We start from the raw sequence: 13,479 nt of genomic DNA, 5'->3' as shown, positions 1-13,479 counted from the left end.
ACGTCAAGAGCTGCGCTCAAACTCACAACATTGCTCTTGTATGGTCTCCAGTTGCCTGATGTACCAAGAAGGGGCCAAAGGAGGGCAACGTTTTACAGCAACATATAACTCAGTGAATGAAAGCTGACATCTCTTGGAATGGGCAAACTTGTTGTGGTTCGGTAGCCCCGCATCACTTCTTCAAAACCAGTAACCACATATCAGTTCACTTTTCTTCTGAGAAATGGGAAGACACACACACCAACACTCTCACACAGATACACACTTCCTGGCTGCCTACTTTGGATGAGATGCACTCTGATAGATAGCGTTTTTTGGTTTAGCAGCAAATTTCAAGGCACGTTTTCACCCCAATGCAGAGTGATTCTCATGTATTCGCCTCTTGCAAGCTGATTTGGCTTTATCCTGCAGTGTTTCTGCTAAGACGGGTGAACCGTTATTTTAGTTTATTTTGATTCGACCGAGGCATCCAAAATGTCTGTCACTGTGAAATAACTAGTTGAAGTGTGCTGTTATTAAGTCCCCATAAACTCAGAAATATGTTTTGTTTATTTTTACTTCGCTGCCATGTTTCACCTTCACCGAACATAATGATTTTTTCTCAAACTCTCTCTGCAGAGCTTAAACCCGAGTTTAACACACATATGGAAGAAGGATTTTTATGGAAACACAAAATGACTGGAAATTAGTCCAATGTGCTGCTTATGTTGAAACCTGAGAAAAGCATTTCAAGAAAGTGGGAAAAATCTCTCAAAATTGTTGCCTAGGAGTATTTTAAATATGTAGTAGTGCAGACAAAGATTCTGAGATGCTTTGCCTCGTAATTTCTGTGGTTACAAAGTGGCCTGCGTATCCTAGACTTCCCTACAGCCCCTTTGCTCTGCTTGTGTTTAGCATTTGACGATAAGGGACTACCTGAGCCACTTTAATATTTGTTTAAACTTATACGACCTTAAAATGAGAGCCAGAAACACCTCATCAACCCACTAGATTGGACTGTCATAAAACACCATCAGTCTTCTTACCAAAGCTTTGGGTTACAAAAGAAAAAGTAGAAAAAAGAAATATATGTTTGTTGGCTTGATGGGTCCATTAAGGATGGCATATCACACTTTTGCAGATTAAATAGAACACAGATTTGGTATTTATACCATAGGGAATGACAGGACTATCTATCCTGAGACACTTTTCTTTTCTAATGGAGTCGTGTTTAGTGAATCTTTATTACCCTCTGGTGTCAGCAAGTGGTATTACGTATGTACGTGTATGACGTATTCTTTTTGCCGTTTCCACATTCCAGCTAATCAACAGATGCAAGGATACTGATGGTTACACCCATTTAAGGAGGATGTACACTGTATCACAAGATGTTTCACTAACTCATCTACACAAAGGATTTTGTAGAGGGTGCAGGAGCTGTGGCAGTTGTTGGAGGCAGTTGTTTCACTTAAAACGACAACTTTAATTGCTACATTTTGACTTTATTCTCAAATAGTGCTTTGAGTTTAATCTAAAAATTTATGTGCTGTGCAGAGCAACAGGGGAACTGTAGGTGAACTGAGCAGAGAGTCCAGAGTTTGGAGAACTAATAGAAGCAGAGTGAAAGAGTGAAATCTAAAGTATATCAGCTGAATCAAATTGGTTTAAGGCAGAGGAGCAGAGCTGAGACAGAGCAGCAGTAGTGGTTGGGTGGACTGGTGGAGTTGAGGCAGGTGTGGACAAGATGTTAAACTTTCTTCTTCTACTCAAATTCAGTTTTGTAAGGGGGCTGGAGCCCTGCTGCCACAGGTGACAGGGCAAGGTTCACCATGGACAGGTCTCCAATCCGTCGCAGCCAACCTGAGCTTAAACTGCCTATGTATATCAGATTGATCGCAGACTTACTTCGTCTGATAGGAAAAATTTATGGCAGGTTTTAAGTACAATGTTGGTATGCCTGACAGTCTCATTTTGCAACAGAAAAATAAAGTGAGATAACTTTATCTTACTGGATAAAACAGACACTGACAAAGTCTAACTTTGCAGATATAACTTGCAGTATAAAAAAGGAGATAAATTGCAATATAGTTTAATAACTGTTAAAGTTGAATGCAAACCCAGAACCACATGTGCTACTTTACGATAATAAATTTACTAAAATATAATATTTAATTAAAGTCATTAAAATGTATTTATTATGTTGTCATCATTGTTGACATACATTCTAAACAGTTGTTTTGTTTTGTTCATAAAAATATATATTTTACCTTTGTGACCTGTAATTAAATGATATAAATAATTTCTAAAACTAATGGAATCCCTTAAATTTAACAGTTAATGAGTCCAGATTTGTATTCACTGCATTTATTTTGAGATCGATTGCTCCTTTAAACATTTTTCTTCTACGTACATACACTACATCACCAGCAGGGGGAGCTGGCCGCATGCACTCCATTAGCTAGTGGCAACGAAAGTGATTTCAGCCAATTACATTCAAGGGACGCCCACTCTGTGTGCTGCTAAATGCTACATTAAAAGACACGAGGCCGTCGTTACTACTCTTACCCACTCAAATCGAAACAAGGAAGCGACTTACGACGTTTCTTGGGTTTCAGAAGAATTTATCACGTGTATGACGAAAACGTTGCGCCGCCCATGCCTCCCACGCGCTTCCCGCTTTTCCTGTGACCAAATTTGGCATCGGAGCTGGAAGGGAAAAGAAGAGGTCTCACTCAGCCCGAGTTTGTGAGACCAACAACAAAAAAGAGTGTAACCGCACCAGGAAATGTTGGGATATAGTATAACTTTCTGTTAAAAACATTTTGTTTTTTAAAGATTATATCGGACATAATAACTATATGAGAAGAAAAAGTCTATTATTACAACGTCATATTTGTTGTCGTTGTATTAGTCATATGTTCCACTTCATTATGTAGAGAAAATCCTGTGTTTTGATTGGGCCAACAAAGAGTAGACGATCTTCGCGCGAGGCTGTCTGCAGAGTTTCTCGAAGGTGGCGCAGGTTCACACATGTCTTCATCCCGCGATCCAGGTTTGGCAGGCGGATGGGTGTGGTTCCTCATGCTGAAGGACGTTTCACCAGATGGCCGGGTGGTGCATAGTTCTAGGCCTGCGCACTAACAGCTGAAGGACGAGGGACATCGCGAACTGGAGGTGGCATGGACGTGTAGTGGGATAGTGGTGTTTGGTTGTCTTTTAAATTTGTTCATTTACACTGTTTGGAAAGGTAGAAAGGTGTCTGAGGCAGGAACACTGGGCACTAATACAGAATCAAGGTAAGTGTCACGTGTTTGCAGGTGTGTACATGGGTTTTGTGTTTAAGCAGTTTGGTCATTTTCCAGTCGTGTTTCTCTGTGCTCTGAAACAGCTGCTAACCTAACAGTTTGCGTAAGGAAAACTCAGTAAACACAGAGAAGGCCGTTGTGGGATTGACTATGAATAATTGGTGATATGGTTTTCCCTGTTCCTGAAAAGGTCATGTGTTGTTAGGAGCAAACAGCAAACAATTGCCCTCTGATTGGCTGTTTGGCTCTGGAATGCATCTCAAAGACACTATTCAGAGGGGGGGGGGGGGGAGTAAAAACGTTCAAAGAAATCCTTTATGTCAGACTCGATTCATGTTTTAGAAACTCTGAGAACAGTTTTGATCACAGCCTGGCTTTGCGTGGAACAAATTAATAATAGTATATAACATATTTTGCTTCTTTGTATTTTATATCCTGGTTGCTTGTGCCTCAAAGGTGGAGAATGTATATATTATTTTCTTTATTATTGTTTTTCAAACGTTTAAAAACAGGAACTATTAGAAAGAAACAGTTGGGAAATAGGCTAATATACTGAATCTTGTGTCTATGTATGGGATGACAGTATATGAGACAAAAAGAGAGAAGAAAAGGACTATAATGTGGATTGGACTGAAAGAAATATGGCAACTGGCCTGATGGAGTGATGAAACCAGATTTGACATTTTTGGTTCAAATCGTTGTCAGTTGAGGAAGGCCCACATGCATCTCTCAGGTCCTGTGTCTGGTCATTTATCTTTTGTTTTTTAAATATTTCTCAGAGACACAATTTTCAAGTACTGTCACTGTTTGCTATAAATAGTTTTTTAGTCCTGTCATTACTTCTTTTGTCCTACACTCGTCCAGTTTCCTCATTTGTTTGTTGATTCTTTTTTTCCCCTCCTTGATGGTGCAAAGATACTGTTTTTATCCCTGTCAAACAGTGTTATATTTGACATGTTTCATAGTCTCAACAATAGAAATGGGAACAATTATAATTATGTGTGTTTGCAACAGGCTGCTTGAATCAGAGAGACACGGCACTGGTTCTAGAGTTGGATCCTTTTTTTAGTGGCTTGACAAGCAAAAAAATGAAAAACAAAAACACTTCTTTTAAAGTGGTCATGTACAAGGACTGAAAAGCCTGGTGAATTGTTGCTCAAAGCTTCTTTTTCAAATATAAAAAGGTCGGGCTACTTGCAAAGTATTAAAAAAAAAAAATGAGGTTGTTCCAGACTTTAGGACAGTACAGTACTGGACATAGTTTCTCTACCTTTGAGTCACAAGCAATCAGAAGCCAACAAAAAATGAGACGATTTTATTTTATTGTTGTTACCTGATGTAATTAAATGTCTTCTTATGAACTTTTACAGAACATGGGGCTTCTTCAGCTGCTAAAATCCCAGTTCTTGTGCCACCTGATCATCTGCTATGTCTTCCTGGTCAGCGGCCTTATTATCAACCTGTTGCAGCTTTGTACTTTACCTGTGTGGCTGGTCAGTAAGCAGCTGGCCCGCAGAATCAACATCAGACTGGCCTACTGCATCTCCAGCCGTATGTATAACCTTAGCTGTACCATTACAACCTGGCTGTTTCCCAGAAGCAGAAAAGTTTTTTCTTCTGCTTCTGGGAGAAGAAACCTTTAGTTTCAGTGGTTTCAGTGGTGCTGTTGGTGTGATGTTATGACAACCCTCTGCTGCACGAGTTCCCAGAACTCTGTACTGCATGGCATCATTTCACAAAAGCAATCCAGGTGTCCTTTACTCACATGTACCTGTTTGCGTCTTTGTCCTTAGAGATGGTTGCTATCTTGGAGTGGTGGTCTGGGACAGAGTGCACACTCTACACTGACCCAAAGAGTTATCCACTGTATGGAAAAGAGAATGCCATTGTGGTCCTCAACCACGCTTTTGAGATAGACTTCCTGTGTGGTTGGACCTTCTGTGAGAGATTTGGAGTTCTTGGGGTAAGTGAAAGTAAGCCAGAAAACTTCACCCACCCCTCAATTCAATGCTTCCCTCCAGTTCTTTCAATGTGTTCTCAACTTCCAGAGCTCAAAAGTGTTAGCCAAAAAACAGCTGGCTTATGTACCGATCATCGGCTGGATGTGGTACTTCTTGGAGATAGTTTTCTGCAAAAGGAAATGGGAGGAAGATCGAAGGACGGTGAATGAGAGTCTTGAGAAACTGCGGGATTACCCAGAAAACTTCTGGGTGGGTTTCAGTCTGTGGTAATTTTAGAATCAAGAGAAGTGAGAGTGATATTTTTGTGGCCATAATTATAATATAATTATATAACACCCAACTTTTTTTTTTCTTTTTTGGCAAAAGTTCTTGCTTCATTGCGAAGGGACACGCTTCACACCAAAGAAGCACCAGGTCAGCATGCAGGTGGCTGAAAGCAAAGGGTTGTCCAAACTAAAGTATCATCTTTTGCCCAGAACCAAAGGATTCTGGGTAACAGTTCAGAGCCTCAGAGGGACGGGTGAGTTTGTCTTTGTCTATGTATTTAAATGTGGCCACCAGAAAGTACCCGATCAGTTTTATGGGGCGAGGGGGTGGATTTGCAAATCAAATGAAAGGTGGCGCTGACTAACCGCCGCATGTTCCGTGTTGTGCAGCTGCGGCTGTTTACGATTCCACGCTGAACTTCAGAAACAATGAAATGCCGACTTTGCTGGGGCTTCTTAACGGGAAAAAATATCACGCAGACTTATATGTGAGGTAGGAACTGATGTTTCACACACTTGTTGCTTTTCATTTCCTGTGTGCTGGTGTAACCTTCATCTCTGTGACATGCAGGAGAATTCCTCTAGAGTTGATCCCAGAAGATGAGAAGGAATGTGCTGAGTGGCTCCACAAACTTTACCAGGAGAAGGTGAGAGTCTTAAATATTCTGATGGATGCATGATTTTCAAAAGAGACGCATTAGGTAGAGGTACTAAATCACCCAGTTTCTTATTACTGAAATAGAAGCCATACTGATTAGATATGTAGCCTAAAATAAGTGCCTCTTCTTTTCTTTTTTTCCCCCTGAAGGCTGATGCACTGTTTCACACTGAATAGTAGTACTATAAATAAATGGGTGGCTCCATCCTCTTGTAGGGGTATTTTTGGTGCTACAGGAACTGGTAAACAGTGTCTTTGAAATTTTTTGATCCAGCCACTGATCTTACAGATGTGCCCAGACAGCCAAAACCTGGATCTGGAATCATCTCGGATTTGAATTCCACATGAAAACATAAAGATTTTGGTGTAATTTAAAGAAAGCAGCTCCAGCAGAGAACACAAACAATATTAAAAAGCTGGAAGCTTTTGCACTTGAGTGGAAGATTAGTGTGAGGAAATATTTATTGCTCACCACAAATGGCATTAGTGGTAAAAATTAACTTTGAGGGTAGGAACAGTTTGGCTCGCGGACCTTTTTATAGAGATAGAGTCAATGTCATTTAACAAATTGACCTATTATATACACAGTTTTGAAGGTGTGGTGAGCTTATCTGTGGTTTTGGCTGACTGCCATGCCACCTTTTTAATTACTTTTCAATCCATGCACTTTATAACTGAACTCTTGAATCTGAACTTGGGAATGTTAAACTTTGTACACACTTGGTTCCATTTTAGCTCTTACTGGGGTTTTTTTTTTTTAGACACACAGCAGCCACGTGGCTTTAAAAGAACCAACTTTAGCCGTGCTTCCCTGTTGTGGGTTTTGGTGTTAAGCTGCCGTTGCATTAATTTGTTAACAGGATAGCTTTCAAGAGCACTACGCAAAGACTGGGCGCTTCCCGGGCCCCATAATGAGTCCTCCTCGTCGACCATGGTCCTTGATCAACTGGCTATTCTGGTCCTGCCTGCTCCTGTACCCTCTAGGCCTGCTGCTCACTCAGCTGATCAGCTCTGGATCAGTATTTACCATCGTAGCTTCCGTGGCTGTCTGCTCTGCAGGTTTGTGTCATCCATTCACAGGCAAGGTCAAGCCACCATAATATGGTTTAATACGGCCCATCCCTCACTTTAACCAGCTCCTTTTTGTCCAAATGTTACATAAAGCAGCAGATTTGACACCTCAAATGTAAGTCTCCCTCTTTTATTTTATTAATTCATCAGTATTGGGAGCATGTCCATAACAGCATTCAGGCATGTGCTTAAAATATCAAAGTTAGATATCAAGTCATCCACCTGATTCTTTTTATTATTATTATTATTATTATTTTTATTATTATTATTATTATTATTATTATTATCTCACTGGTTTCACTGTTAAATGGAATTAATCACTCTAACAGCACGGGTTTTTCAAGAGCATGTTGCAGTTTCCACAATAAATAAGAGGCCTTGATACAGACTTGGAGGAGATGGCTTAGGTGTTATCAGTTATTTAAAAGAGCCAGTTAATGTGCAACATTGCTTCTCATTTCAAAGTGACGTATTCAGCCACGTCACTAAATTGTCATAATAAAAACGCTTGATAATTAAAGGGCATATGCACCACATTCAAAGTCAAATTTACTGTGGAAATAAAAATGTCCCATTTCAAAGCCTGTCAGCACTTCTTTGTGACTCACTCAAACAATGCTGTAGCTTCTCTGAATCCTGTGGTGATTTTTTTTTTTTTGTCTTTTCTTCCCACAGCTTCACTGGGAGTTCGCTGGATGATTGGCCAGACTGAGATAAAAAGAGCCTCAAACTATGGGAATAAGGAGGTTTCTCTAAACAACAACTAGTGTATTCTGGAAACGGCGTCTTTTTATTGCAGAGCTACTAATCTGCAAACTGCCGTCAGGAAAACTTGTGCCAAAACAGTCCTGCCAGACTGCCATTTGCAAGTGCAGACCTGCTTCAAAGCAAGCGCAGACAGGATAGTTTTACACTAACGCTATGCTGCAGAAGACTGGGGACTTGGTAAGCAGGTTAAACACAGGATTAAAATCAGAGTATGTTTGAGAACAGCCAAGACCAACATTTGCTATAGAAACAAATTTAATTCAACCAAAAGGCAAGTGGACTACCTCAATGATTGCACTGTAATGCACAGATGACATTTAGGAGGTGAGAGAAAATAAAAATTTTGCACAAAAAAAGTGGCCTTTGTTGTTGTTTGTACTTAAAAAAAAAAAAAAAAAAAAAGAAGTAGTGAATGAATGGTATGACGAAGATCAGGGCCTTTTTTTCTGCTCAAATTTGGCTACAATCCAGACAAAAGAACAGGACTTCACCAGCAAATAGTTTATTGTTAAAAAAAAAAAAAAACCTGAGCCTTCCAGTTGATATTTCCTCGTCTGCTAAGGCAAGGATGACTTAACTCCCAGTATGAGAATATTTTGGAGCATTAAGACATTGAATAGATGCTAAAGCAGCGTCTCAACTGCGACTACACTGGGCGTAATGTAGAAACTCGTAGTCAGTTTATATTCTTCAGGTAATAAGGAAGATTGACCAGCTAAATTACATCTAATCTACACGTGTGGCTTTCTTTTTTTTCTAAATAAATCAGTAAGTGAACCGATGTGCCGCATGGTTCCATAAATATAGTCCGTCCGTTTATATGTTGGCAGTAAAAACAAAAGTTCCAGTAACTTTTTGTTGACATTCACTGTTGCAGTCTTTCCATCTACGGCTGTGTGACAAAGTAATTGAAGTTGGTGCGATTTGCATGGTCTGAGAGGACAAAGCTCAAACTCCATGTGTCTCCTGTTTGCCCACGACCATCAACCTTTCGTTCCGCGTATGCTGATAAAGAATGAGAAAATGGTAAAAAAAATAAACTGTTAAACAGTGATGCAAGCATCCAGTGAGGAAAAGTAATCATGCAACAAGAAGGAAAAAGAGAAAATGCCAAACCACAGAGACACCTGGTGGTAACACGCCAGCAGGACACAAGCTAAAATTTCTTACCTGCTGATCCTGATGTCCTCAGGTGCTGGTTTACATTAGTAAATAAGTAAACAGTGAATCAATATCTTCAATAACAGAATTAAAAATATTAATAGGGAGGCTGATGCTGAACGCCTCGATTTAGACATATATGAGAAAGAATTGGATCAATAAGTTTGGATACAAACTCAAAGCTCAAGCCTCATATTAGCTGATGTTATGAAAGATGCACAGCACATCTCTGCACAGCTCCATCAACTTTATTTTGGGAAAAGTGACCTACATGTGTAGGCAATGGTTAAATTAATAAATCAGTATGAATAATTTTACACAGGAAATGGTGACTAAAAATCAAAACAAAAGATGAGTAAAAAATCTCTAAAAAAATTACTAAATTTGAGCCACTTGAAGCACATTAACACATGAGCTCTGTATGCATCACAGGTCTCTTAAAGTTCACACATTTGCAGGTCAGGCCTCTCAAGTGTTTATAGAACATTTTCCAATGCAAACAAACGTGCCCACAGTCCAGTAGTGAGTCATCATAATGTAAACCCATTTTCCATTTACACAATATAAACCATGTAGTTAAACTATTAAAATCTTACCTTAACCTGGAGGAAATTCTCAGAAAATTTCACAGCATAGATATAGGTTGTTTTCTGATTAACTCTTAATCAAAAGATAAGATATGAAACCCTGGTCAAGTGCATAAAACAGAAGTCTCTCACACAAAGTTAAAAGCCTTAGAGAACTCCTCATTTCTGTATATTTAACTAAAAAACATTAGGACTGTGTGCAGCACTGTACTGAATCATTTTCCAACATTTGTGGAAACACAGTATAAAAGGCAAAAACAGAGTTTGTACAATTCCAGCAAGCAGGAAAGTCAATATTCGGCATTACTGCCTTTATTCTTAAACACGGCCTGAACTGTCTTATGCAAGCTTTCTTCTCATTTCTTTAGCAGTCTTCAGGAATAGTTCTCCAGGTTTCTTGAAGTTCATCTTTGGATGTTTCTGCCTTTTGTTCAGTTATGTGTTAAGACCATCGCACACCGGTTCATTAATACTACGGTCCGTTCACCACTGACTTTCACAATTACAGTATTACACAAGAACTGCTGTTGTGTAACTTGACACAACAACCATATTAATTTTTTCTTTTGAGAAACCGTAAATTGTAAATTATTGAATTTCTGTCTCATTTTAAAGGACATGACTATCAGAAACTGTCCATCTGCAGCAGATAATTTATTTCAGAACTATAATGTCTTCTTTTGTTCTCCAATTCCCAGTGCATGATATGCCAGTGTGAAATGGCTTAATAAACAAGCAAGCAAACAAAAGCATTCTTGTGGAAATGGTCAGGACCAGGAACTGGACTGAAAATGAGTGAAAAAGAAGCCAATGTCCGAAGAGAAACTTTGGACATTTGGAAACCTGGAGAACTATTGCTCAAAACCACTTTGGGAAAAAAAAGAAAGCCTGGCTTCTTGCAACCAAAACAAAAAGAAATGAGTAGTGACTCACAACAAATGGTGTCACATTTGTCCTTTCTTCGAGTTTAATCTGTATCTTTATGTCATAGTGGCCTGAGGTGCTGTCACACCTTATGAAAGCACTAGCCTTGAGCTGATAATGCTGTGCCTCGCCCATCAATTCAGGCGTGTGACATGAAGACGTGGCTGTGTTTTACAGCTTTGATTCGTGCAGTACAGCACAATAGACCTACTGCAGCTGCTAAAATCCCTCTTCCTGTGCAGTATAATCAGCATCAGAATGGCCTATTGCATCACAAGCTGTGTACACTAATGCCATTCTCAGCTACACAGATCACACTTGGATGTTAGGTGTTGTTGCTTAAAGGAAGACTTGTGTAATTTTACCTTGTTGCAGTAAACACGTTCAAAAACAGTTTTGCATCCAAAGACATCAGTTTGCATAACAGTTAACAGTTAAACGACTTTAACAGCAGTACTCTAAAATAAAACCTTTAAAGTGATAGCAGGGTTAGTGGTGGTTCATTTCAGAATGTTCACTATTCCCAGATTGTTTATGGAAATTCCTGTGAATATGGTCACAGGCCTTTGAGCAGAAAATGCTAGCTGTATATGTAAATCAAATTAATTTAACAAATGGTACTTCCAGTTGTGGTCAGGAATTTATGTGCACTTGTCATGGGCATGAATGTCATGGTAATTTGGGGGTTTTAATGATTTCGTTGAACTTTTATGTTTCCAGAAGTCAGGAAGCTCTTTCAGAGACATTTCTAAACAACTGCAGATTCCAAAATTATCAGTTCAAATAATCCTGCATAAGTAAAAGTTATACAGATGTGTCACAACTTTGTCATGGTCTGGAAGAAACTGTTACCCTTAGAGAAGCGCGCCATGAAATAGAAACGTGTAGAATGGCAGCAGTCACTGTCCAAAATGAAGCAAGTTTTACATAACTGTGGTCTGAGAGGGTGTTTCAAGATAGAAACCCCTGCTCCAAAATAGACAGATTCAAGCGCAACTGAAATTTGCAGCTACCCACATGGACAAACCAAATGTTTGCTGGAGAACCGTTTTATGGTGAGATGAGACAAAGATTGAGCTGTTTGGCCACAATGATGAGGCATGTTTGGAGTGAGGCTATCAAACCTAAGAACAATGTGCCAGATGTCAAGCATGGTGGTGGTAGCATCATGCTCCGGGACTGTTTTGCTGGTACTGGTGAAGTGGATGAAATAATAAAGAAAGAGGAGTGCCTCCAATTTCACCTCAAATCAACAGCCAGATAACTAAAACTGGGACACAGTTGAGTGTTCCAGCTGGGCAATTATCCCAAACACACATCAAAACTGGTTTTGGAGTGGAGAAAGCATGCTAACATTAAGCTTCAGGAGTGGACTCCCAAAGCCCTAAAATCCTATTGAAAATTCTTTTGACTATGAACTAACTTCAAAGTTGGGCCCGTGCCAGGAAACCAACAAGTTTAAATAAAATTTAGGGATTCTGCCAAAAGGAGTGGTCAAATATGCAACCAAAATCATGTTAGAAGCTTGTTGATTGCTTCCCAAAAGCCATACTAAGTTGGTTGAGATCCAACTTAGTATGGGACATTTTAACCACACTTCTGTGCGGGTCTATGTATATATTTGACCCTGTGTAGATTATGGCCAACCTAAAATAATGCACGCAATTCTCATTTTCTAAAGTCATTAAAGATCTATCATTCCACCCTGGAAAAGAACAGTTCAAAGAAACCATTAAAAATCCAAAATTACGACATTCCCATGATGAGTATATGTAAACTTCTGACCACTTCTGTACCTGCTGCTGTCTTCGCTTGTGTGGCTACAGCTGTTTGCAATTGCGTGCTAAACTTCTGGATCAAAAGATGGCTTATTGGGGTAAAATACAGCAAACACTATCATACAGAAAATAAGACTAGCGAATTAAGGTCTATTCTTATCTGTTTATCTTATTTATTCACGTGAAATGTAGTTTTCTAATGTCATTAGCTTGAGGAAACAGAGTATTTATTGTAAATGCAAGGTCAAGGACACATTAAACTGATGGATTATTAAGAGTTGATACAGGCACAGACATAACCGGGGTCTTGACGCTATATTTTCTTCATGTATTGAAGGAAAAATTCACATAAAAGAAATTTACTGTGGGAAACGTCCCGCGCAAAACTGTCCTCCCTTCATTCTGATTTGCGCATGTGAAATTCTAAATATACTCTCAGCTCCCCTGGAAGTTTGACTGAGACTGGCAGAGACGCTTTGGTAATACAAAGTTCAACACTTTCCTCCAACTCAGATGATTTTACATTAACAGCTACCAGTTTCACCACTTGTGTTTTTCTTGGCACTGGTCTTCAGATGTTGAAAATGTAAGAAGAAGAAAAAGCACAGAGCTGTTTTGCTATGGATCAAAGATTGCATTATGAAATACACTCACGGTTCCAGTGCTTGTTCACCAGTCACATGGTAACAGCTCAGTGCAATTTGCCATGCAGGTCAAGATGACCGAACATCACAATAAGCAAGAAAGGTGATTTCAGTGACTTTTAATGTGGCACGGTTGGTTGTTGGTGACAGATTTGCTGGTCTGAGTATTTCAGAAACAGCTCATCTACTAGGATTTTCCTGCCCAGCCATCTCTAGGGTTTATAGTTGATAGAAAGGCAACAGCAACTCTAACAACCCCTTGTTGCAAACAAGGTATGAGGTAAAGTATCTCTGAATGCACAACACATCAAACCTTGAAGCAGATGGGCTACAACCCAGTGTGTGAATGGGTGGATGACTGGATATGTAAAGCGCTT

The 13,479-nt window shown here is 39.5% G+C and overlaps 1 protein-coding gene across 3 annotated transcripts; it reads left to right on the top strand.

Annotated features, from left to right (window-relative positions):
• Positions 1-2,952: 2,952 nt before the first annotated feature.
• On the top strand, positions 2,953-8,386 carry agpat4 (1-acylglycerol-3-phosphate O-acyltransferase 4 (lysophosphatidic acid acyltransferase, delta)). 3 transcript variants are annotated; one of them, XM_012920370.4, is made up of 10 exons: positions 2,953-3,275; positions 4,655-4,835; positions 5,078-5,247; positions 5,333-5,494; positions 5,612-5,765; positions 5,902-6,004; positions 6,083-6,158; positions 7,030-7,228; positions 7,334-7,355; positions 7,916-8,386. In XM_012920370.4, the coding sequence occupies exons 2-10, from the start codon at positions 4,658-4,660 to the stop codon at positions 7,950-7,952; spliced, it is 1,101 nt and encodes a 366-aa protein (XP_012775824.2). In that variant the 5' UTR covers positions 2,953-3,275; positions 4,655-4,657; the 3' UTR covers positions 7,953-8,386. The 3 variants fall into 3 exon arrangements, with proteins under 3 accessions (XP_012775824.2, XP_012775825.2, XP_004556061.2); XM_012920371.5 differs by having other exon boundaries at positions 2,954-3,275; positions 7,337-7,355; XM_004556004.6 differs by lacking the exon at positions 7,334-7,355 and having other exon boundaries at positions 2,960-3,275.
• Positions 8,387-13,479: the final 5,093 nt, after the last annotated feature.

This window comes from Maylandia zebra, linkage group LG13 (assembly GCF_041146795.1).
Source record: "Maylandia zebra isolate NMK-2024a linkage group LG13, Mzebra_GT3a, whole genome shotgun sequence".
In the NCBI taxonomy this organism is placed as follows: Eukaryota; Metazoa; Chordata; class Actinopteri; order Cichliformes; family Cichlidae; genus Maylandia; species Maylandia zebra.
Note: the sequence above shows the minus strand (reverse complement) of the source record. Positions and strands in the feature narration are given on the sequence as shown.